General features: G+C 38.1%; 1 protein-coding gene across 2 annotated transcripts; it reads right to left on the minus strand.

The window, feature by feature from the left end:
• Nucleotides 1-974: 974 nt before the first annotated feature.
• Nucleotides 975-26,163, minus strand: LOC145460298 (S-adenosylhomocysteine hydrolase-like protein 1). Of its 2 annotated transcripts, none has more exons than XM_081445056.1 (19): nucleotides 25,346-26,163; nucleotides 24,687-24,756; nucleotides 15,003-15,064; nucleotides 12,472-12,559; nucleotides 11,147-11,247; nucleotides 10,787-10,858; nucleotides 10,160-10,190; nucleotides 9,433-9,634; nucleotides 8,523-8,592; nucleotides 8,352-8,398; nucleotides 7,468-7,531; nucleotides 7,093-7,181; nucleotides 4,797-4,867; nucleotides 4,477-4,571; nucleotides 3,677-3,775; nucleotides 3,518-3,586; nucleotides 2,868-2,946; nucleotides 2,167-2,287; nucleotides 975-1,571 (listed from the first exon to the last, which is right to left on the minus strand). In XM_081445056.1, exons 1-19 carry the CDS (start codon nucleotides 25,430-25,432, stop codon nucleotides 1,565-1,567), a joined length of 1,524 nt encoding a protein of 507 aa, XP_081301182.1. In that variant the 5' UTR covers nucleotides 25,433-26,163; the 3' UTR covers nucleotides 975-1,564. The 2 variants fall into 2 exon arrangements, with proteins under 2 accessions (XP_081301182.1, XP_081301181.1); XM_081445055.1 differs by lacking the exons at nucleotides 24,687-24,756; nucleotides 25,346-26,163 and adding exons at nucleotides 15,419-15,512; nucleotides 15,590-17,494.
• Between the last annotated feature and the right edge of the window lie 959 nt (nucleotides 26,164-27,122).

Genomic DNA, 27,122 nt, shown 5'->3' on the forward strand with positions numbered 1-27,122 from the left:
TAAGTTATTGTGCTGTAATAAGTTTTAACATGAAGTGAACAGCCCTTCAACACATTAGATCCTTAGCACAATTTTATTCATTCAAGGGTCACTTCTGTTGTCATCAACATGCTTACAACATTATCATACAACAACAAAAAAGTAAACAGTATGCAGTTACAAAAAGAACTTGATGACAGCACAAGTATGTTAAATATCTATAAGGTTTGTCTTCCTAACATGAGAAAAGTAACAAATTTCATTGTTTTGATTGACTTTATAAGCAGCAGTTTTTTCCATTTATTTAATTATCATGAATGACATCACAAGAATGCTACGCATTTACTTTGGAAACCTGCAATAAAATTCACTACTGCCTAATACATAGTCTTATTAATCATTATAAAGTTATTAATACATTGTACTTCTGGTTATTGAATGTGAAAAACAGTTCCCACTTTTCACATGCCCATTTCTTTTTTACTTGAGGGTTGCTTTTTGATTAAACCAAAAACCAAATCCATACTAGCAAAGCAGCTCTGCAAAAATCAGCATTACCTCTATCGGTTGCTAATTACATTAAGTGGGAAACTCAAAACCAAACAACTGGTACGAAAACTTCACTGATCGCTGTGGAGTTGCATTATCAGCATGGAATTGTAGATTGAATAATCAGACCTCTTGAACAATAGGAAAATAATAATTCTACTGCTAAAACTCGCTCTTCCCAGTTTTGCTTGTCAGTAATCTGTCAACCAACTGCTAACTGTCGAACGAGTACAAAATCCCCACACTGTCACTCAGTCAACAGTTAGGCTTGACTACCAGCCATTGTTCAGTAGAGGAAGCTGTGTTCTCCTCTCTTCTCGGGGAGGAACATAGATTGGACTCGAGAGAGCAGCAGAAATTGTGCCTTATCAACAGTAGAATGGCAGATTTGTCATGGTTAGTGGCTGTTAGTGCCAATAATATTTATCATTATTATCAATTAAAAATATAGCCCTTTAGGAATTTGTGTAAGCATAATCACGCACACATTGGCAAAGTATTTATAGCCAAACAAAATTAATAATATTTTATTACTGACAAGCTTGATATATCTGGGAGCTGTTCTCCTAAACATTACCCTGACTATGGTATTGAGCCACATAGCTCATGCTGGGAAACATGAAAGTGTGAAAAAATATAATTTACCATTTACATGTTTCTAGTGATGTGATAAATAGTGATTGATGTTTGTCCCTACATGACAGAACAAGTAACCACTTTTGGAGTTGAATGCAGCAAGGAAACCTTTCAAGAGTTTTTTTTTTTTTTTTTTTTTTTGGTCTTTTCTTACAGATAAAGAAAATAGTACAACAGTAATTCTAACTAGAGCACTGTAGGTTACTCTAATGACAGTATGAACTACAGTATGTTGTCTTGCGTGACATTTATTAGGAGGTGCATCGGAAGGTCCAGCGAGGTTGCGGTTAGGCCAGATGTGGCAAAATACTGCTTTATTTCATAAATAGCAATTTTTAAAAATGTTCACAGAATTTACAAGCATTTATCCATGGCTACAGAGAAGTCCAGTCCCTCGCCATCAGTATCTGGGTAAAAAACAAGAACAAGATGGTTCACGTTATGTCTGTGTTTAAGCCCACTGGTTAATAACTTAGGCCAGTGCTTATTTTCGTTTTCTGCAGCTTTCATTAATAAACTAGAAATTCCTACTTGCTTCTGAGTGGGTTGCTACTCCATTGCAGCATTACCCCCAGCACTAAGTTTGCGGATACCCAGTTGTACATGTACATGGGTGGAGAGAGGTACTAGCAGTGAGAGTTAAAGAGTCCTGCCCAGAACCACAACACTGTAACTCTGTGACTCCAGCCAGGGCTAGAAACAAGCTGGCTAAAACCAGAGTCTGGCTTACCATTAGGATGCTGTGCCTCCCACAGCGAGATGATAAGACAACAGCAAAATTACAGAGAACTCAGGAAAAAGTCTGCTTTGTGTTCTCATACTATGAAGTTTCAATAGATTTTTCAACTTTTTTCTACTTTGTTTCGATTACAGTTTTTTTTAAATACACCATTATAGGTGTAGACCATATAAATAATTAGCCTCCCCTTACCTTCCCTCTCAAAAAATAAGTAGTTATGACAAATTGAAGCTAAAACTAACAATAATCGGTCCAAAGAGTACCTGTAGTAATTCGGCTTGAATGGTCCATTTTTGTTCACTCCAAGATACTTAGCTTGTTCTTCTGTGAGGTCAGTCAAATGGCCATCAAATGTTGGCAAGTGCAACATTGCTACATATTCATCTGAAATGCAATCATCAATGAAATGGAGATCAATGAATAAATGTTGATTGACGTCACAGTATTTGCGCAAATGACATTTCTAGAAATGCAATCATTAATGAAACAAAGATCAATAAACAAGCATTGACATCACACCATTTGAACAAATTACACAGGCACAAAGTTTCTCTCTTTTTGCAGAAGTAAAGAGCCCTAGTCAGCCTCCACCATTTTTGATGCCATCAAAATTATTGATATTGCATGGTGAAGCAAAATCTTCTTGCTTAAGTTGTGTTCCTGAAAGTTTCTTTAATTATCTTTTAGTTTCACACTGATTTCATTCACTTGAACATGTTCCTAATAAAACATAATAGCCAAAACTCTTGCATGCAAACAAAAACAAAGGTGTGGCACACCCGGGCCCTTTAAGCATTTAGATGGATACTTCAAACCAAATATAACACTTTGCAGAAAGACTCATTAGAAAATGATCTCCTTTTACACATGTCAAGCCAGTGACCTGTATAAGTTGCTACTCATCAGTTCATTATAAATAATACAATTACATTGACTATCGGGCAGAACATTGTTAACTACTCACCCATCTTCTTTGGCAGAAGGTAGACATCATGTTTATATCTTCCTGGTGGGGCCTTGTAAAGTTCAATTAAAGCTATAGCCTGCCAGGGAAACACATTTGGCTAATTTCGATTATTTTATTCACTTATTGTTTTTAGAATCATTAACTATTATGGCTTTTAACCATAGAGTGGGTTTTCATTCGAGTGTCGAAAAGTAAGTGGTTAACTACACTTACTCCACTACATGATTGACTTAAAAAAACTTCATCCAATCAAAGTAGCACTAAAACCAATCGTGGTTTGTTTGTACACATTTTCCTGCACTTTGCGTCGCAATGTGTAATTACTTTGAGTTTTCATTGGTTCATTGGATTGCCTGCATCCTTTGTGACTGGCTAGAGTGATTACTTTGGTTTTTGTTTTACGACAACCAACGGAAAAGTGCTCTAACTAAAGACAAAGACTTAATATTTAATTATTAATAACTTCTTATTTTCAGTTTGGTTTCAAGCTTCACTCTTGGAGAATTGTTTGCTTCTGAGAATGTTCAGACAATGTCTGCAGAAAGACATCCAGGTTACACATTTTCACCCCACATGGGGTTTAATGTTTATTTCCCCCCCTTTCTTCACTTGTGCCTTAAAGAGGTATAAACACTAGTTATTTGTACCTGAGTTGTTGACGTAATGGAAACTACAAAAGAAGGAACACTAGAACAGCTGAGATTGACAAGGCGACCCTAAAACATTAAACAAAATCACAGTATCAGGTAACCTTTCTTGAAAATTGCAAAGCTAAGAAAGAGGGAATGCGATATTTTATATAGTACCTCTGCTAACAGCACAATTCTCTTGCCATCTGGCCAGATGATATGATCTACTTGTGTTCTAACCTTCTCCCACGTCAGATCTGATGTTCTTAAACTAGCCTGAAAGACAAGCAACAAGAATATTATTTTGCAGTCTTGTTCACTAAGCCAGTGATGAGTAGTTTATGAAATGTACATAGACTTGATAATTATTCTGACCCATACAAGTCATGTAAATTGTGGTAGAGAAAACAAAACCTGAATGAGATGATTCCATAATTGTTCAACAGCAAGTAGAAAGAAAGCTTGAAAAAAATCACGCTCCAACGGCATTCAAACCTACATACACCCCTGTACAACCTTTGAGCTTACTGTGCAGTTGAGACATGACATTCTCTTTCAATGTTTGCAGCAACCTGGTGCGCTTCACACAGGATATGTTTTGTACGTTCACTATCACTTATCACCTACTTAATAGGTGCAAGCCAAGTGGCCCATCAGTCCAGAGCTTTTTCTGGATTCTATAGAATGAAGCGACTAGGAGAATTTCCACTCTCCCTGGATAGGATGCTAGTCCATCACAGGGTTACCCCCAGCATTAAATTCACTGGTACCCAATTGTACACATGGGTGGAAAGAGGTACTGTGAGGGTAAAACTTGTGTCTTGCCCAAGAACACAACACAATAACCCTGGCCAGGGCTCAAACCTGGACCGCTCGTAATGGAGACAAGTGCGCTAACCATGAGGTCCCACACCTCCCATACAGGAACATACATACAGGAACATACATACAGGAACCTTACATGCAGATTATCTTACCACATCCACTTCGGTATTTGAGTGCCCCATGTTGCAAACTATGCAACCATTCTTCATTCTATCCATATGTTCTCTTGTGACAACATGTTTGTTTCCTGTTTTTACAAATACAATATCAAAATATTAACTTACAACAAGTTAGTCCTACAATAAAAATAAGGGCTTGTTTAGAAAGGGGGCTTGTAGCCAATGAAAAAAGAAAATGAGTGAAGATGAATAGCTTGAAATTTTTCTCAACTGAAGGGCTTAAGTAACATAACAATCATGTTTACAAGTTCGTATCAGAAATGTATTAATCAACTTTAGCTAAATACCGGTACCTGTACATGTGATCAGGATGTCAATTTGCTTACAAACCATGTCAATCTTGACAACTCTAAAGCCATCCATGCTAAAGAAAAAGAATACCAGCTTGTTGAACTCAGACAGACTCATGAAATAGCCTACAATGAACTTAACTTCACCAACAACTTTTCTAATACTGCATAAGACAGATATGTCCTTTGGGCCTGTTTTCTAAAGACATTTAGTGAAATTCCCAGTACACCAGAAACAACTTTTATCAGCACTTTAGACGTCATATCATGGATATTAAATTACATCAACCTCAGCGAAATAAATCGCATAAAAGAGACACTTTTATGACCTTTCAGAAAAAGTTTAACCTGTCTATAGGTGAAAAAGCTCAATAGCAGAGCTCCGGCAGCCCAAAGGGCTGCCAAGCGGAGCCCCATACTCATATAGGAAAGAAAAGGAAACCCATGAGTTGATTTTCTCATGGTTATCATGGCTAGCGGTATTGCTCATGGGCGCGTACGCACAACGGCGATGACAACGGAGTTGCGCAACATGGCGGCCATACTCCAAATAATAGGTTGACAGAGACATGCAGCCTTGGTTTACCATGTACTTCTTTGATATTAGACATTCATGTTATGATCAATTGACACCTGTCAAAACAAGGTATCCACTGACCAGTATCACGTGACCATATCACGTGCTCAAGTTTGCAATTCAAGTTGTCCTCTGACCAAGTGCTGGTTTTTGATTGGATCGCAGGCTCATGTCAGGTAATCTTGTTGAAAACAGGGCAGGATTGTTCAGAAGCCAGTAAACGCTAACCCAGGATTAAAAGTTAACCAAATTATAACATTTCTTCTATACAAATGTTTTGTGCTGCTTTGTTTTGTGTATATGGTGATTATGAAAACTCAAAACAGAAGGCCAAACAATATACAGAAAACTTCACCGCAAAGTTATCAAACTCAAATCAAAATTCTACCTTTTCCTGAGTTAGCTCAATGAATGAGTTGCCAGTAATCGGATACCTGTGTTTACGCAAAGAACTCTGGGACCGTCAGGGGGCAAACATTGCAAGTCGCTAGAAGGAAATGTATGGCGAAAAAGTTGTTTCGACGCCCAAAAACATAGTTTTGGGGAGAGATCAACGTTTTTTTGCCATTGTTTTATCGCGAATGGATTTTGGCAATGTTGATACTTCGAAAATGGAAGTTTTTGTTTGAATAACCATGAAATAAGTGATAAAATGTACCGATAAACTCCCTTTTGCTTGCGTGAGGTTTATTGTGAAATACATTGAAGAGAATATTGAAAATTTCAATACACGCCTGATCTCGAGAGGCTACCCGGAGCAAATGGTAGAAAAGACCCTCCGAGAAGTTAAATATAATGACAGAAAAGAAGCTCTAAAACAGAAATCGAAAATTGCAGGAGGAACTACTACCCTTTGTGTCAGGCAATTTCACTCAACTGTCAATACCAAACTTTGGAAAGCATAATCACGCACAAATGGCACTTTTAAATACAAATGCTCAGAGATATATTCAAGGAGCCACCCTTGATCTGTTATAGAAAAGGAAAATCACGAAATACGTGCTTGTAAAAGCAAAACAAAGGCTTTGAGCAACACAGTAGCCACACAGCACGAGTCGCGCGGACTCATTTGTCATTAAATCAACCCCAGACAGTACAGTGATCGCCACCGGGCTTATTTCCAGTATTATTTGTATGATTGAGCTCTCAAATAAGCCAAAAGTAGCCTGTCCACGACTTAAAAGCCTTTACTGGGTTATTTCCTCTCGATTTATATCTAATTAACTTTGTAATATTTTCAGACCATACGCGATGTAACTTTCACAATAAACCTCACGCAAGCAACGGAGTTTATCGGTAGATTTTGTCACATATTTCACGGTTATTCAAACAAAAACTTACATATTCCACATATCAACATTGTCCAAATCCATTCGCGATAAAAACGACGGCGAAAAAGCGTTGATCTCTCTCAAAAGTCATTTTCTTGTACCTCGAAACAACTTTTCGCCATACATTTCCTTCTAGCGACTAGCAATGTTTGCCCCCTGACGATCCCAGAGTTCTTCGCGCAAACACGGGTATCCGATTACTGGCTCTGAACAACTCGGCCCAGGAGCTACATGTTTAGGCTGGCCTAAATCTATATATTATGTCATTTGAAGTTTCTTACTGGACAACTATTGTCGGTGAAAACGGTATGACACACAGCGTATGCAATGATCTGGCACTCAAGGAGTTAAAATCACATGAATTACAGTACTGGTATTTATGGCTACATACCATGCCTGCAATGCACAGATGGGATCAATTTCTGCAACATAAACTATGGCACCCAGGCCTTTGAGAGCAGAACAGCAACCTTTACCAACCTGATAAAAATCATGGATACAAAATGTTGAATGTCATACCTTCAAAAACTGGCAAGTTTAGGCAAAGAGGGGTATTAGCCACAGCTTACTACACTTTGATCAGAAATGTGTGGCATAAATATAAATGCGCAAGAGGTTGTGGAAAAGCATGGCATGCAATCATGTGGAAGTGGTGAGTCAAATTCTTTGGTTACAATTCTTTCGAGTAGGAACGACATGTTAATCCTTGTGTTCTTTCAAACTGGATTGACTAGATATTAAGGCCAAAGAGGTTGAATATCTTTACCTCACCATATCCACACACAAGAACCTGCTTTCCACCAAACATTACATCTGTGGTTCTCTTTAAACTATGGAATAGAGAAGACAAAGTAGTACATTAAGTCAAATTTACGTGAGAGAAGATCATAATATTGCAATTTATACATGAGCTCATTGCATACATGTACAGAGAAAATGTAATTTACACAGTCAACCATCTGATAAATTAGACAATTGATCCAAAGAGCATTTCAGCAAAAAGTGAAAAAAAGAGCAGCCCATTGCACACTCTATTTCTCACTATGAATGCTTGTCTGTTGTCATGACAAAAATGTGTTTACCCAAAGTGAACTTTTAAAACATATATGTAACCTACTAACTGTTGATGTTAAAAAATGAGCACAAAAGTATACGTCAAGCCATTGAAACTTGCACAATTTAATTAAAATCCACTCAAAGAACTCTTTATTCAACAAAAACATGGTCTCACCCTTCTGAAACATTGTTAAATCATACAGATATTGAAGAGATGTAATCAAAAGTTACTTCAGTTGACTCATTCTTGTGTTAAAGTCATTAACCTAAGGGACCCTGAGGATAAACTAAATGTTCCATTGCTGCACACAAACTATAATTACAACCTTTAGCTATAGTGGCACCATTCTTTGGAACAGTCTTCCTTGTGACTTAAGAGGAGAGTCCCTGAGGTAGTTTAAGTGCCTACCCAACTTAGGAGTCTATGTATAAGGCATAGCATTTGTGGAAAGCAGTTTTTTTTATTTATTTTATTTTTGTTCTATTAGACATAAGGAATTAAATATGTTAGGCAGTTTTAAGCTGAAAAGTTTTAAACCATGCTTAAATAAAGATTATGTATGCATGTATTACTGCTGCAGTTCTTATACATACCTATCTAAGATTGATTCTCTACAGCAATACATGTTGTCAAACTTTGTCTGAAAGCAAAAATCATAATCTTAGTTAGTCACAAAAAATTTCTTTTTCAACACCATGATTGATTGATTTGCTATGCCTAAAAGAAAAATATTTTGACAAAGAAGCGAAATGAAAGAAACTCACCTTGGTAACTGAATCGTTAACATTCATGGCTGCAACTGTTAGTTTTCCTTGCTTGGAAAGCTGATACAATCTAACATGAAAACAGAGCAAGTCAAACAGAAAATTGATTGCTGTTTAAGTGTCTAAAGTTATATAGCCAACAGGGTTTTTGTATCTCCATAATGCATAAGAAAATATTCTAAGAAAAAAGTTTGGATCACGACACTAAAATCATCAAGTTTTAAAGTTCCGGCTTCAGCCACACCCAATGAAGTTGACCATGAGTCAATGCAGGGGTTTCATTAAGGTCCCGGCACAGGGCAAATTGACCAGCTGTGAAGACGAGTTTGTCCAGCTTGTTTGACCACCTAGTAGAAAGTTTTTCTTATAAATAATTTCAGATCAAATGGTTTTGCCCGCCTGTCAAAACCAGTTGCCCTGCTGCTGCTGAAAACATTTAAAGAAACCCCTGGAGTGCAAAAAAGATTTTGGGTTCCTGAATCGGTAGTGATGTCATGTCAGGAAGCACCAAATCCCCCTAGTTCATGTCACTGTTGTTCGAGCAAAAACACACCAAAGTTGGCCAAGTATACTGCAATCGTCAAGCAGGCAAAATAGAAACACAAAGCCTCGAAATACTCCTGGAGTGATGTCACTCATTACCCAACTTTCATTACACAGTCAACTTCACTGGGCATGGCCAAAGAGGGCACTTTAAATCTTGATTTTGTGGTGAAAAAACGTCGGAAACCAACTTTTAGAATGTTCTTTAACTTGTCACAGACTGAGATACCAAAATTACAAAAACCCTGTTGGCCCTATCTATGGACACCCAAAAGCAATATATTAAAAAAAAGGGAAATGATCCCCAGCTAAGGGAAGTTATGTCCTGAGAGACATGAATGTAGAGCACATTTAATCAGTATCTCACCTGTGAACTCCTGTCACACTTTCCTCCACCACTCCACGTAGCGTGTTGAAAGTTCCGTTGAACTTCTTGTACAGCAGATGAGTTGCATCACCGCCATCATCCAGGACCATATTAGGTTGCCATTTATCAGATGTAATGCACTGCTCAATACACCACCAAAAGTCCTCCTCAGATTCTCCCTTCCATGCAAAGATGGGGTAACCTGGTGACCACAACAAACCCATGGCATTTTTCAGAATGCAGATACAGTGCATTTGCAAGATCTTTAAGATGTGGGAAAGGGTTCCATGCCCAGATTGGCCTCATCAGCCATCTCTGGACACATCATACCCAGTCATCCAACAACTGAGGTCATGGTCTTCTTCGATTTCGAAGGATGAACAACAAGAAAATAAATATTTGTGTGTGTGATGTGCAGATGTGTTAGTTAGTGACCAAAACACTCACTGTGAAATAACCAAAAACGAAATTGAACTGATTCTGTACCTTTAGAATTGCTTAAAATTGAAAGCAAAATGCACATAATTATAGTGTACATTGTCAGGTTAACTTTTTCTTTTCAACTTTCTGCTGCTTATGTCAACATAAATTGTTGTTACACCTGTATATGTTTATGATGGTCTTTATTTAATGCTCACCCCCACCCATATATCCCCATCAAGTTACACCCCTTATCAACAAAACATCCCAGGGACACAAAAGAGGATTTCTTAAGTTGTCCACTAACCTGCCTCAGCCAAAGCAGCCGCAACTTCATTCTGTAGGAAAAGGTCAAAGAATTTGTTTCAATGTCTACATTTTACATGTATCGTGTCCAAGGTTCCTACTTAATGTGTTATAATAAAAGATTGATTTCTTTTTCCCAAAACAAGGCCGTTGCCAAAGAAAAATTTCAAAAACTTCTTCTCACTCCCAAAATTACAAGTTAGGAGCCTAGGTCGTTTTGTTAGGTCCCTCCTCCCCATAATTAAGAACAGTGGAGCCCAGCCCTACAGTCACATTATGGCCAAATTCTCATGACCCATTGGCGATTGTATTACTGGTGTTCTACTGTACATTCCTGCTGGTCGTTATCGCCACGAATCTAGCTATGATCGCCATATGGATCAAATAAAAAGGCTCACTGAATTTTCAATTGACTTATGATTGAACATCATTTTATGTGGGAAATAGGAGCTTCACTCACGCAGTTCACTGATTAATCAACAGCTTAATTCCTCTAGTGTCTTTCTCAAATTTTACATTACATTATGTTGCAAAAGAACTTAAAGTCTACTATCTTTGTCCTTGCCCCTTGCATACATGGATATCAAACTGTCAGTGGAGTGAACAAAGAAAGCTTCAAACAGCTTACCTGTGTTGAGTAAATGTTACATGCAGACCAACGCACTTGGGCACCAAGGGCAATAAGTGTTTCTATGAGAACCTGAAAAACATGCCAACTTAATATAATTATATATCAGAGCCAAAAACAGTTTGACCCACAATATTATAACTAACTGACCATAGAAAAGTGTTATACATGCAAGGACCTTCCAAGAAATAATTATTGTAAAGTTTTGAACTTTTGTTTGCTTAACCCTTAGCAGCTACAACTAGTTTTGTTACACAGACCAACCCCTTCACCGAAATTCTATCTGTTCTAATCCTCGCCTGGGGTTGGAAGACTGTCATGTCCCTACAAAACTTGTTGTCAAGTTGAAAGTGTACTCACTGCGGCCTGCGCAGTTACATGGGTGCAACCAACAATTTTGGCCCCTTCTAACGGCTTGTCTGTGCAATTCCGCTTTCTCAATAGCATGAGCCCAGGCATTTCTACAAAGAAAATGAACCAAAGAAAGGTAAATATAGAACACTTATCAGCACAGTCAAGTCTATTCATTTCTTCTATCCTGTAAATTACAGACATCATACCCATTGCAAAAGCAATGATTAGAGTGTATTATAAGTTACTGGAATGAGATACGTACTGGGTACAAGGTATAAAATGTTAAGGTACTGTACATGTATTTACCATTTGCATGGAATTTCACTGTGTTACATGTATTAATATTTCATTTTTTTGATTGAAATATAATTTTCTGGTACACTGTACATGTATGACAATGTGGTCAAAACATAAAATCATAAAATCCTATGGTTTCCAGCGATGCTACGGTTCATTATATTTAACCATACCATTTCACAATTGAAAACTTCATTATTAAATAAATTTCTAGGCTTCAGATCATGTTCGAAGACTCTTAAAAATCATTGTTATTCTAGAAGTCCCATGCAAATAGCAGACCAAGTTTAAATTATGTATGGCAAAATATAACATCCCAAATCAATAGGCCAAAGTAAAGAATACAATGCACACATCACTAGTGAACAATGCAAAATGGACTTGCAACATTCCAACATTATTCTTACTATCATTATGTGGTAAACAGGTGTACAGCATTCTTTTGCCTTGGCCAAAAGTACTTCATTACATTTTTATTTTGAAAAATTCCTCTCAAATACAACCTTGTACATGTAAGGTGTTATAATGACTTACACCCTGTGAACAGACGTTCTCGGTTAATTTACGGTTTCGTAGAAAAAGAGTCAGATTGACTCACCAAAGCAAACAACTGCTAACTATAATCATTGTAAAGGCAAAGAACAATAAGACATTGCTCTGTGAATATTTCCAAACAATTCATTATCAAAAACTATTTTTTTGTCTTGCTGATTTGTTCTTGAAAAGTAGTGCACAGCTCAAAAATCAACTGAGTGATTGAATAAAAAAGCTGCTTTTGATTGATTAAAAAATAAATACAATAAAAAAGAACGCTGTTCACAGGATAGCTAATGCTGATCAATACAGAAAGGTACCCATACATGAATTCTGAATCAAGAAAATAATAGTAGGTGGAAAATCAAAAGCAATTAGACATCAGGAACATCAAATGATAGGTTCACCACAATTCAAGTTCTCTGTTAAGAAACAACTGTTGTTAATTTGTTAAGGAGATATCACTGAGTCCCTCAAAGACAATACAAAGTTCCGCTTGCCTTGTTCCGCTATTTCAATTTCCCTGCGACCAAAGTCAGCCAGCTTAATATTCTTAACACAAAAATCTGATCCACCACTGCTGTTTTTCTGCACATAGAAAATGGATGTATTACACTCTGTTTCAACACTAATGATTAGGATGCTCTTGACATACAATTAAATGGAGTTAAAAGAATGAAGTGGTCTCCAGCACAAGTTTTTACAGCAAGCAAGAAGTTAACAAACAGATACCAAGAAAGAAAAGTAAAATATACTGTTGGTATGTGACTTGGATTTTAAACAATTTTAAATGAAAAGATTAAAAAAAAGGTATGTGTAGAAATGTTGCAAATGGTTAGACTAGCATACTTATTTAGCACTGAAACAAGGAAGCACAGAAACAGCTCATAAATAAACAAATGTAGAAGAGCCTTATTCAAAAGACGGATTATTGATCAGACACATAACTAGATTCTTGACAAATGTAATAATCAGCCTATATGCTTTTTCTTCGTAAAATTTTGAGGACACCACTTCCATTCCACTACATACCAACATCATCGGACAGCTCAGTTTCACTATTTCCAGGAAATTGCCATACCCACCTCAGCAAAGGTCAGTGGAAATACCAGACAGGAAGGAGGTTTCAAAAGCCATTGAAGCTTTTAACCCCTTGAGTGCCAGACCATCGTGTATGCTACATGCCACACCATTTTTACTGAAAATGGGTGTCTAGTAAAAAAACTTTGAATGCCATAAGCTTTTCTCACTTAAACTACAGATAATTTATCTGAAAGGTCGTAAAATTTTATCTTCAATGTGGTTAATTTTACTGAGGTTGACGTAATTTGATATCCATAATGACGTCACAGCAATCGGAAATTAGACGACTCTTGAAAAACCTCCCATAAATCAGGTGCTGATAAAAGTTGCTTCCAGTGTGCCTGGAGTTTGACTTAATCTCTTAAAATTTTGACCTGAAGAGCAAACATCACAACATACTGAGTACATCATATAGGCACTCAAGGGGTTAAAGGAAGGAATGAAAGTAAACAAGAATTTCCAGTGGGGTGGAGGAGAGGGGTTCAAACCAGAAAACCTGCTAGGAGAGGGTTGTGGACATTTCCTGGAACAACAAATTATTGTTCAATGAGGTGCAAACAAGTTATAAGGCATTCTGGCATCTTACATTGTTTAATTCCTTGATTTCATTTATAGGATTTAACAACAACCTGTCATATTTTAGTATAGATTTAGCCTACACTCAAGGCATACACCTGAATAAAGTGTGGTATTTCAAGTTATTTATGTGAGTAATGACAGTGCTAACTTAACTGTAATTTTAAAAAGAGAAAGCACTCTACTGCAAAGATATTAAGCTGTAGTCAAACCTTACAAAACTAGTTTCAAAACAAGTTAACCTTTCCTACACCTCAGACATGTTTACATTCATTAGTACAAATAAGGATTCTTTTGTGGAATTTAAAGATTAAAATTACTCCCAAAACAGCTGTTCTCAGCTAAACTGACACTGTTTTTAATTCTATCTTATTTTGTCATTATAAATAATTGCAAAGTTACTCCCAGAGGTTTCCTTTCTTCTGTTTTCTTCCCAATCTGAATCAAATTTGGTCCAAAAAACAGCAACAAAGAGAAAAGACACAAGTTTTTGCCTGACTAAAAGAAACAAAACCTCTAAAAGCAATGCATTGCACAGTCATGATCATTCATACAGGAATTTAAACCAATTTGTGTGACATTTAATCAACTGTGAAAGTTTCCATAGTTTCATATTAGCCACAAAGCCCAAAGTCCAATGAATTCACTACTCATTAGCATTTACTTTAGAAGACTTGATTACGCTCTATCCATTTACTCTTTCAAGGCAGTAAGGCTTCTCTAATAAACACTAGTCAAGGAGGCTGAAGAGCCAGCCTTCCGTTGGTCAAACAAAGTTCAGATTTTTTAATTTGATAATTTACTCAAGTTGGTTTTAAAGCCGGCCTTACGTAATATTATGACGTCAGATATTGCTTAATAGTTTAGCTGTCACACTTGGACTAGCTTAAGAAGTTGTACAAAATTGTCTGAAAATCGCTATGATATTTTGACAAAGGAAAGCATTGTGTGTTTTAAAGGTACTAAAATTTGCAGTAGCGAAGTTTTTACAAAGTAAACTTAAAATGAAACATCCACAACAATTTTAATTTATTTCCACAAGTGTCACGATTCGATTCACATATTTTCCTTGATCGTCAAGATCTTTTATGAATCGCTGTTATTTAGACCAATGCCATTCCCGTTTGGTGCAGCTAGGAAATGAGTCATTAAAACACACACACGCTAAGAGCTCTTCACAATACCAATGCAATATTCGACCACACGAATCAAATTGAAGAAGGTTTAGCTCACTCGGCCATGTACAAAGTTTATGCATACGTTATTAGCAAGAAACCATTAGTAGTAAAATTGAAGGCTAAGGAGAGGCGAAGAAAAGTAGAGTTAGAGGAAGTAAATTATGTTTAAGACAGAAATAAACTTGACTACAGACCTGAGATCTTTCCCTTGGAGAAACATCGTCTTCGTCAGATGAGTAACTATCGGAATAGCTAGCTGTAACAGAGGGCGAATATCGCACGAGTAAATAACATGAACCAAAAACAAGTTATTATTTCAAAAAAATATATCATCACCAAGGCAAGGGTTCAAGGCAGGGGATAACCTAGTAATCCAAAAACGCTGTCACAGAAAATCAAAGTACAGTTTTAACGATATTAAAATTTGAAAATAAAAGTGAAGGACGGACGATGAAACACATCCATGGAGAAGTACAAACAGAGAACACTGCGCCTATATCAACCCTGAAGAATGGGAAATTTCAAAGACCGAAATTTCGAGCGGCATCAAAGACTTGTCGAGAAAACTTAAAAAACTCATTTAACGGTGCAAATAGCATGCTTGCTTCACCTGAGCTCCCATAACTATCGGTCGATGACACCGAAATTGAGCGCCTTCGAAGGCGAGGGGGTCGTCTCGACATGCTTTCAGAAAAGCTTAATCCCTAGGGTATAAACGCAGCAAAAATCAGCAACACATGTCAAAACGCATTGAAAAATGTTAAACACGAGCGGCAAAAACCTCTAAAGCCTTGAGATGAGGCGGTCTTTGTGCTGCAGCCGCAGATTTTTGGACACGATGATCACCTTCCGAAGCCGCCATGATTATAAATATATTGTAGAGCAAATGGCCTACACAGCGGCGTGGGGTCGAGGCGACCAATCACGAAATAGGACAAAACGGGAAAAAAAATTCCCGTCTTGGTTCGTCACAATCGCAGATTCCTGGCGTTGTTCACTCTGGCACAGTAAAATTAAGATTTGGAGAGTTCACAAAAACTTCATTTAAGCACCTGGCGGCTAAAAGCGGAAGTTTGATTTTGTTCCTGAAGGATGAACCTGAAGATGTGTATACCAGCACACTGCCCATAGTCCGCTGTCTGCTACCAGAAATGACATCAGATCGACATACAGGAAACGCCAGGGGTGTAAAGGGAAGCCTATTTCTCTGTAAAAGGAAGTTTCTTTTAACAACCTTTGGGAAACATGCGCTTAAGATAAGACGAGGGCTTTGCCTAGAGCTGCCGGCATGTCAAACAGATCAAAACCCACGTAGCAAATCCACGTGGTTCGGCATGGCACCAAAGAAATTTCAGAGCATTCAGAAATCGATATCACCATTGCGAGCATTTTCAAAGGTTAAAGTTGTGTTGGCAAAAAGGGTACAAACAATCGCAAATGTAAAATAGTCCAAAATTTAAATGGCAATCTATCAAATGGGATTGAAAGTTGAAAAAACACTAGCACGTTTTCGTTTGAGAACGGTTGCACTTTTTATTCGTTTAACCTAGATACCATATAGAGAAGGATAAAAAATCTCAATCGTTATTTTCGAAGACGGCGTCGAAACACTCACAAAAGCGCAGACTTTTGAGACTTTCTTAACCTACTATATACATAAAACCAGTGCTAGCTAGCTAAGAATTGGCAAGGTTAGGGTCCAATATTCACGATTTGCAACAAATCATGATAAATTGATCCAAGGAGGTGGCTGTTTTGTTTATATGAAATTAAGAGAAATTTTAATGTTGAATGACATCGTCGAATTAGTCCATTTACAATTTTGTCAGCTTCATGGTGAGGAAATATTTTGCGACATTCTTGGCACAAAAATAAAACTGGAACAAAAATGTATGTTATGAAAGTGTTTAAATGTGAACGAAATAGATTCGGCGTGGTCAGCGATTTTCTTTTTTAACTTTTCTTTTTTGTCAGTCTTTCGTTTTGTCAGTTAGGGCAACAGTCTGCGTGATTTCGTCGCTGATTTCTTAAAAGCTTCTGTCCTAGGAAATGCTGATCAGGTCTTAGTGAGCCTCTCAATTCTTGCAACTAAAAGCTCAGTGACTTCTTGTGTCAAAAGAAAAACGATATTTAACAATTATTCCACGAGCGCGTGTTGGAAATGGGCTGGTAAATAGCCAACAAGGCGTGTAGCGCCGAGTTGGCTATAACCATCTCGTATCCAACAAGCGCGAGTGGAATAATTGTTTTATCAAAAACGCCCCCAAAATATAGAAAACTAAAATAAAATAAAAACGCCCCAAAAAGTCACGCGTACGCCTGCCATATTCGTACAGCATAAAGCATGGTCTGAGAACATTCGTAGAGCATGGTATAATGGCTAAACCAATGAAAACTCTCGAATTGCATTATCCAATGATGTAGTTTTTAGTGACAGTTATTTACAGCAATCTGGGGGACTTGATCTTTTGAGCAAGAAGGGGTTGAAAATAGTTCAGGTTGGTTCTCGTTCGTTAAAAAAAACGTGTTGTGTCTTCAGGTTTTTTCGCGATCACAGTCTACTTGGGTTGAATGTGGTGAAAGGCCTTCTCTGAAAATTGAGAATCTTGGTTTACTTTAATTATGTGTTCATCTTAGTTACGTTCTCGGTTTCGTTTTTGTTTGTTTGTATTTTTTTTTGGGGGGGGGGGGGCGAGGATGTATTTTTCAAAAGTTTAAAAATCTTTTCCAGATGATTTAGGGATGCATGTATTGTCGTTTTACCAACACAAGAATTACCTATTTATGAGAAACCATAATTATTTCTTGCTTGCTTCCCATTTACTTTAAAAGCAAAATTAATTTTCAATCATTTGGAAGGGATTGCAAGATAGGTGAAAGAAAACGACTGGTAGAATTTTGAACGAATATTTCATGAGAGAAAAGATGTCTACGTCTGCCATCTTGGTGTGCTAGGTAAAAACCAGGAGGATTAGATTTCACAGCCAGGCTTGTTCGAAAAGAATGAGCAAATGTCCTTGAAAAATTTTCCTTTTCACTTCACTTTCATTAAGCCTCGTCTACACGAGCAATTTTTATGTGACAAATATTTTTGACCGAGTAGATGGCAGTCATGGCACAGCAAATATTTGCCAACAGTTCAGCGCTAGTAATGACTGGACCACAGACACGCAGAAACAAGGCGGTACTGCTTAGTTGCCCCCGAAAAATTTGGTGCTTACAAACATAGTTGCCACATTTTATAAGACGAGTCGTCTACAGGAGTTAAATAAAAGCTAACACGCCAGCTTTTCAGCAATATATTTATCACATAAAAATTGTCCAATTTTCCTCATCCACACGATCAAATAAGAATTATCGCAGAAAAATTGAAACATGAAAATCGCCTGTGTACACGAAGCTTTACTCTACAGTAAATTTTGATTGATTGTGAAAAATGATATCTTATCTGCCATTTTCGCGCACCGTTCGAAGAATTTGCTCTGAAATGTCGCAAGTTTCAGACACCACTGACAGTTCCATAGAGAAGTCAAGTCTAAAGACATGCATGGCAATCTGCATGATCTCTTGTTATTATTAATGTTACTGTAAACGACAACTTTGAAGGTAAGCCGTTTATTGTAGAAGTGCCAATGACGTCAGACGCAGGTTCAATATTTATATAAGAAGGGTGAGTGATTCCTAGAAAATCGCCGCTAGGAAACTTTCAATCCAATGACGACCTCGAACGTAAAACTCGCTTTGGTGCGTTTCGCCCCTCTCGGAAACTAAGGGTTTTTTGGGGGGAAAGGCCCTCAAATGTAGGATTTGTGTTTTTTACCCGTGTGTGTCAAGTTAAGCTAATCCTTGTGAACGAGGAAGTCAGTTCCTACCACTAAAACAGCAAGTTAATACAGGAAATATGATCCAGTGTCTCGTAGCTGTCAAAAACACTTGATTGTCCGGCACATCTCGGGCTCAGGGAATTTCTGATTTTACCATCCTTCGCTCCCATTAAACTCAGAGAATCTGGGTTCCGGGATTCATTTGCAAACCGCGCTTACTTGGCGCAACATATCGCACAACATTTTATAAGTGCTGAGTAAACGTAGTTTCAAGTTTACGCAAGTTAAAAACTTGTATCTACTTGCGACTCCGTTTGGCTACACTGCGCCAAAGCGAAACTATCCTAGAGCAGAAAGCTAGGCAGCATTTTACGTAACATTGCAAACGCGGAAAGTGCTTACGTAATAAAATTAGCGACAGTAGCGGCGTGAATAGGCGGGGATAAATCCTGACAGCTGTTAAATAATTTTGTTTTCAGACAAGAAAACGTTAAAAGAAAGAAAAAAGCTACTTATACAGATCGTCGTGTTTGGGTTGGAGACTTGATAGGCATAATGCGCGAAATGGCTGATAGTCGGTTATGCTGCGCAATTGTGCACAATTTTATTGCTGCTGCAGTCGTTGCCAGCAATGTTATGACTAGAGAGTCTAGACTAGGCTGCAAAATTACGGGGGCATACAATTTTGCGCTAAACAAGGGAAGGACACACGGTGAAAATGAGACATCAAATTCAATGTTTAATACTGTGTTGATAGCAAGGTCATCCCGAGATGTAAAGAATGGGAACAGGCATATAAAAAAAAAATCCAGTGAGGCAAATTGTAAACAAACCAATGAGCGCGCGTAATGTATTTTGGAGACATTCCAACAGCGTTATTAAAACGCGCGTGGTACGATTAATTAAAGCCGGAATGAGAACGTTACGTAATAAGAATTATCATTTTATTGGAAGTATGGGGATTTAGATCTCGGGTTCTTGGAATATTGACTGCCACCCCTTTTAAGCCGCCACCTATTTAACGGCCACCCCTATTAAGCGGCCAGTTATCAAAGTCCCGATGGGGGCTTTTCTATTGTTTTCACTTCTATTAAGCGGCCAGCCCCCTTTAAGCGGCCACTAACCATTTTCCCGAGGGTGGCCGTTTAATAGGGATTGAACTGTATTTCAAATGACTCAGCTGGAAATGTTATTGAGAGTGCAAGTCAGACCTGAATAGTGGAAAAAAACTGACCTGTTTGGAGATACAGTTCAACCCCTATTATGGCCACCCTAGGGGAAATGGATAGTGGCCGCTTAAAGAGGGCTGGCCGCTTAATAGTGGTAAAACCCCCATCGGGACTTTGATAACTGGCCGCTTAATAGGGCCGGGGCTGGCCGTTTAATTGGGGTTTGACTGAAGCTGTCGATAGGGAAAAGCCAAGTTGCCGTAAATTCTCGTTTGTTTTTTTGTTTTTTTCGATATTGTAATCTTTCGCCGAAATGGTTACCACATGATCTTCCCCACCGTTATGACTAAGTAAAATTGATCAACCCATGCGTAACCACACAGTAGTACAGAAATATTATATTCTTTTCGGCGTTTCGTTTGTTACATAACGTTTTTTCAGACTGAAAATAGATAAGAGGATAAAAACTTAAATATTCAATATCACAAGCTGCTTGAAAATGACAATGTATTGCTTTTGTTGTAGAATTTGTTTTGGACCATGCACAAAAAGAAATTGTGAAAAACTTTGAGGGTGCGACAAGCCGCTTATTAAACGTTAAATAATTCTTAGTATAGTTTATGTTCTTTATGTAAACAACATTAAATTTCGATCCCCAGGCAGTTTTAATTTGTCAAGGTGGGTGCATTGAACATTTGACCTATACGCAATGCTTCTTTGTTGAAAATTTACTGACTAAAAACGTTGGGATATAGAAGGCCTTTTGAATGAAAAAAACACTCTCTTCCTTTAGGCGTTATTGCCTCCCTCACTTTTTTGTGACGAATTCCAAGTGACTCGCTTTTCCAATGAAAAGAACGCTAGTTTCTCGAAAGTTTAAAAATGATTTATTGATAGTGTACCAAGAACTAAGACGCTATCTCCGTAAATAATATTCTGCGCATCCCCGTAAACTTATTATTATTTTTACAAAAGGTAAACACAACAAAAACGTTAGAGTGCCGCTGGCAAAAAGCCACACATTAGCGTCCAGTCGCACATAATCTCCAAATGAATTGTTCTTGGCAGAAACACCGCTTTTCTGTAAAGAAGTGAAAATAAATATTCTAACATCGTTTACGTTTACATGAAGAAAGCCAAAACACAATTTCGAGTCATTACGAGAACTATAAATTTTAATAACCAGGGCTAGTTTTTTTCCAAATCACTCGGCAATTCTACCTTTTTGGGTTTTATTTATTTCACAGTGTGAATCAGAATTTCTTAATTGCACTTTGGAGGATAAAAGAGTGGTCAAGATATATATTTCATGCTGTCTTACAGTTTTTGAATTTAAATTTCACAAATATTACTAACGTAGACTTTATGCTACAATGGATAGTCTTTTAATCCGACCACAAAATTCGCCATGATGGTGTGTGACAACATCTGGCGGCCTTAAAGGGATAAGCGATAAGTCTTAGAAGCACTTCGACCATAGGAAGGGAACCGGGAGATGTCTTCGTTGCGAGTGTGTGTTTGTCAGGGGAGGGGGGAGGGGTAAGGGGGGGGGGGAAGGCAGAGTACCTGTTCAAAACCTAAAGAAAGGTACATCTGATCCACACACGGCAAAGTGTGTGAGTGTGTGTGTGTTTTTTTTACGCTGTATTGCACCAAGTGTTTCTGTCGCCTGGAAATAAAGCAATATACTGACGAATATTTAAACGGTCACCAAAGCTTTGCACGCTTGCAAAGTTTCTCGCCCCGCCCACTGAAATGAAAGAAAGGCGTTTTGTAAATTCCCTTAATTTTCAAGTAACTGGGCAGAACCTAAGGGAACAAAATCGTTAAAAAGCACAGCTTTGCATGAGAGATCTTCATCGGTTGAAATCGCTTGCTTCAATATTTTTTTCGTACGCCATATTCCCTCACTGGTTCTAAAGCTGCCCACAGGTGGTTGTATTGAGCTAGGCATGGCATGGCATATGACGCAAACTCTTCAAAACTGCAGTTCCAATACGACATTATCTTCTAAATTTGTTTAAGAGTGGAGGTATGATTAATATTGAAATTCTATTATTCCAAAACCGAACAGCATCTGAGAACTGTCTCTTCTCGAGCCTTTGTTTGAGAGGGGTACTTCGGAACAAGTGGTGCCCTGCCCAAAACTGTGCTGCTTTCTATCGCATTTTTATGCGTGTTACAAATAAATTGTTCAAAATTTAAAGACTAATTTCTTTTGTATGACTATAACTTCACCAGTTTCAGCATGAGGGGAAGTTAATGAACCAAGCGAAGGTAGAAGGTGGATGATGATCAAGTCCTGAGTAAATCCCATTTGTTTTCATCTACATCCTATTCAAGTTGTACTTTCTTGACCGGGTACGACTCGTGCAAAATATCTGCTGCTGCACGATTCATGCAGTCCCTCAGCTTGGGTGGCGTAACATTTCTATTTTGGGAGTCTCAAGAGGCTATCAACAAATTTTCGTCTTACACTGGGCAGCGCTACGCACCCGTGATAGAAAGACTACCCATTTATCAGCTAGGACGTCAGAAACGCGTGTTTGCCATAAGCCGTAGTGTTGTGGCCCTGAATTTCGCATCAAAACAGAATGCCGTGAGAACCATGTGAAATGTCCAAGTTATGTTTTGGTTATTGTACGCAAGCCGAGACATGTTGATTTAATGGTTTGTTTATAGAGTAAAGTTCCGTGCAGAAGCACACGGCCGCACGCGCGAATGATCATTAGGCCACGTGGGATTCTCCCACGCGGCAAATGGTTGATGCTTTTTTTGAAGTTATAGCACGACGCCATTGCAGACCATCTTACATAACTGCTAATTCTTTGCATCACTGCAAATATTTAATCACTTTTTAATGAGAAGACACTTTCTTTTTGCACGCCACGAAGCCAATACTGTTAAATGCTGGCGTCACCTCTTATATTGTTACAACTTTTTCCGAACTTGTTTCATCAATGGTCCTGCAAGAAGCAATCTACAGCGCCAAAAGGCAGGCCTGATCCGGGGCCTGAACCCGGAGCCGTCACGAGAGGAAGTTGAAGTTGGAAATCTCAAGGCCTCCACAACATTGTTCTGCATAACGTTTGGTCGAATTTTTGGCCTTTTTTAAGGACCACTCAACAACATTGCCTCAAGGATTCGGAAGAATCATCAGGTCAAGGTCGACAAATGGTCAAGTCAGAGCACACGAGCACGTCACACACATTTTTCACGTGTTAACCATGTGAGCGCGTGACAAATTGTTGTGCTGTTCCACGCGGGTAAACGCGCGTGAATTTTAGAGGGTGTGTTTTTTTTTTACAATTACATGTGAAAAATAAACTTTTTCTACATACCCAAAACCTGCAGTCCATATAGTTACCCTATTCCATTTTACCCCCCCCCCCCCCCCAAAAAAAAAATTGTAAATTGTGCGAAAAATAACTCGACAGTGAAAAGCAATTATTTATCTCGGTTTCTTCGCGATAACATATATCGTAATATACATTGCCGAGTTGGATATGCCATCGCCACAATTACAGAAGTTTTCAATTCGTCGAACTTCGTTTGAACTTTTTTTTGAACACAAGTTTCTGCATTTAATCGAACGAAATTACTTTGCACAGACAAATGACACGCGAACCAAACAAATTTTATCTCGTTTTGCGGGTTGTCTGTCACGTCGTGTAAACATGAACACCAAATCATGGCAGTCAAAAAGCCAGAGACTAGCGATCCAAGAGATAAGAATAAACCTTGAACGATAATCAAGAATATTCCCGTCTCCAGCAATGTCACTTTGTACCCCCTATGCATTTCATGTTGTTTCGCGCGGTGGGAATATCGCGACTTTCTTTAGTCACGCAATGTTAACCGACAAATTTGCATACGTGCAATAGTCCGTAGTGGAAAAACATTTAATTAAGAAGGAGATGAAGACGCCGATTTAAGGAAAATGAGGTTTTCTCTACGCTTTGGTCGATGATATTCAAATTAGCCTAACAAAAGCGTGAATGTAGAATAAAATCGTTGCGGTTTGCCAGCGAAGGTGTCGGGAATATTGAACGTACATCGCACGCGAAGCGCGTACTATTGATTGAAACAAAAAGTAGCAAAGCAAACTAAGGCAATATTAACAACATGCGAAAAAACAAGGGAGAAAAACTAATATACGAAGTTATGGTTTTAACAGAGAAGTACAATATTGTCAAAGAGTGATTCAGTTCGTATTATCTGCATTTCAGCCTCTTTGTCTGGCTCCGGTTAACAGAACGTCGACATGCAATTGATTCCTATTTTTAATTACAAAACCACCTAAACAGAAGGTTGGAACTATAAACCTTTCATGAACTGAATTTTTTCAGGCCAGAAGCTAGAATGTTCTGAACATGAACGACGTCTTTTGTTTGGAAAGTTTAAATACGATTACTTGGCCCCCTACTAATCGTGTGTGTTTTTTTCAAGCTATCTTCCCAAGACAATCACGATTTGTGGCAGGTCACGCAACGTTAACCGGCGTATTTGCATAAAGGTTGATGTACTGCAAATGTTTCTAAACAGAAGACGAGAAGTGAGCGCTAATCAATATGAATTCAAGTACAGTGAGCTTTTTGAAAGTTTTGTGTCAACAGTATTCAAATAAAGTTAAATTGCTCGATGTGGTAGTAAATTAATTCACCGCGGGTTCAGTGTGAGCTGAGAAGTCGAACGCGACGACAACGGGCGCAGTGCTTGTAAAAATGTGTGTTGGTTCAGAAAATCTGTGTACGCCATCAAGTAACAGTGAAAGCAAATTCAGATCTTAAGTAAGACCTCAGAGGGAAAATTGAATTGTCAGACACTTTTATTTATGTTATCAGCTGTAAAAAATAGAAAATAAATACAAATTCATTTTACAAACCTGAACTGTCGATGGAACTGCTTCTCGACATAGACCGGTAGGACCCATATGAATGCTGAGTTTTAATGTACTGAAATTAAAGGATCAATACAAATCTCAGAATTACTGAAGAAAATTCTAAGCTTTTTCAGATCTCTGTTATGATTACTGCTTTCGATATTCGTGACATCTGAAGAGATTGTAGTAGTGGGTCTTATTACAATACAATGTTCCTTTCTCATTGATTTGGCAGAAGACTATTTCCCCCGTTTATGACTATTCACAGGAAATTGATCTTAAATGCTGTTCGGCTCTCGGATTCATCAAATCTTGAGTGTTTTCAACCAAACTTAACCGTTGACGGCTACGATATTTAGCTTAAACAGGTATATAAAACGCCTCTGAAATATTTCTTAGCTTAGAGTTAGAAAAATTAAAATAGCACACAATGCAATTAGGAAAAGATTGAACACCCGGAATTTCGACGGCAAAGTAACGGTGCTATATTTTCTTAAAATGCCAATCCATTTTGGAAGCGAGTGAGAGAATGGAATGAACTGGAACGCGAACTTCAAAATCTCTCTGGCTAGCGTGAGCCGGCGTTGTGAAATACCCGATCACATTATTCCTACTCTTCGCCGGATGTCAGTTGGAAATACAGTAAAATCCAAATAACTCACTCTTTTTTTCTCCTCAGGCTCCGGTTTATTCGCCTTGGCTGAGTAGGACTGAATCGCCACCGAATTTTTCCGATTCCACATCGACATCTTGAAAGCAATAATCAACGTCTTCAACAAAGGTCGCAGCGACGAAGCCCTACCGGCATCATGTATATTTCATAGCTGTTTTGAGTTTCAGTTTCCTTTTATAATGCATTATAATGGTTTACCAACCAGCTTCTGTATTGTCTCGTGACGTTGATGTTGCCTTGGTAACTAAGGGCCAGTGCAGTATCTGGGAAGAGGACGAAAAACAGAAACTACTGCGACACGACACAACAATTGAAAAACCTAATATAAGAAGTTCTAAATAGAAGTCATTTATAGTAAGCGATGCGTTTATTGTAGTACAACCTCTCCGCGTGTTGTTTGTCTTGTTTAATTCTGAATACTGTGGGATTAGGGGGGGACCCGATTTCTGTCCAAGGGTGCTATATATTTGTAATTTCCTGTCCTAAAACGTTGTTTCCAATTTTCAACATTGACCCTAGCACCAGTACGGTCGAAATAAGTTATGTAAGAGGCTATCGCCAAGCTACTTGTAGACAAGTTAAATATCGTGAACTTTGAAGCCATTTAGATATTAAGTCAGTTGTGCAATCGTTGAGGCGTAGGTTATTGTAGACAAGACAAATCTTGTTGAGTCTAGCTCAATCGGGCGAGTAAAGGGCGAATAATCATATTCGCTCTTGAGTGATTGAGCTGCTTGTAAAAGATCACGAGATGATTTTCCCACCAAATTTTAAACTACGAGCCATTTTCTGTAAATAATTATGTTGCAAGTTCAAGAATGCAGGTACCTATAAAGCTCGAGCAGACTTCTCGTAACAACCACTCAGGTAATAAAACCAATATTAATAATTCAACATTCTAAAATCCTTTCAGAGATGGGGTTTTAAGATCAACATAATTTACGACCGCAAATGATATTGCGCTCCAGATTAATTCTACCGCATGCCCAGCAGCCGAGAAGTCTGCGAGCCATAATTTTTCTTGGGGATTAAGTCAAGATTACAGAAAATCATAGACACCCTTTACAGCTGACGTTCTGATTTCGCCATAAGGGGTGCGCTATCAGCCTTGTTGGCGGAATTGCTTTCATTTTCAGGAAACGAAAATATTAGAATGTCGAATATTGGTCTTAAAGTCGCAGCTAATAGAAAAAAGGTCACTGTTGATAACAAACCTCTGAAAGATTGCACCTCACAGTAAATTGGTCTTTTAAACACTCGAATTCTAAAAGGAATTGCTTTACTGTTGTTGCACCTAAATCATTTTAATCATTTGTTTAGTTTGTTTGGTACAAAATAACAATAAATAAAATTAAAGGGAACAGCTATACAGAAAAAAGCCTAGAGAAACTAAAACCAGAAAAAAAATTATTTATTTATAACTATCATCGGCGCATGGATCACCACTTTTCTTTTGCTATAAGACTAAACAACAGCAAGGAGAAAATACCATGAAAATGTCGTGCAATTTCGATAAGCTTCCACCACCCCCTCCAAAAAACTACTAAAAGATTCCCAAAAGCCTCTCCTCAAATTAGACTTTGACGCAGAAATCCCTCTGATAGTATGCCCTCCCGAAAATAATAATAAGCCCTCTAAAATAAGCTCATTTAAAAAGACCTTTAAACAAAAATAAGCCGAATACTCACCACCGGAATTTTATTGTAAATCACAAACGAGGCCGATTCTGTGAGAAAAAAATCCGAGGGGTGGGGCGGAGGGGGGGA

Source organism: Orbicella franksi, chromosome 11, assembly GCF_964199315.1.
Source record: "Orbicella franksi chromosome 11, jaOrbFran1.1, whole genome shotgun sequence".
Taxonomy (NCBI): Eukaryota; Metazoa; Cnidaria; class Anthozoa; order Scleractinia; family Merulinidae; genus Orbicella; species Orbicella franksi.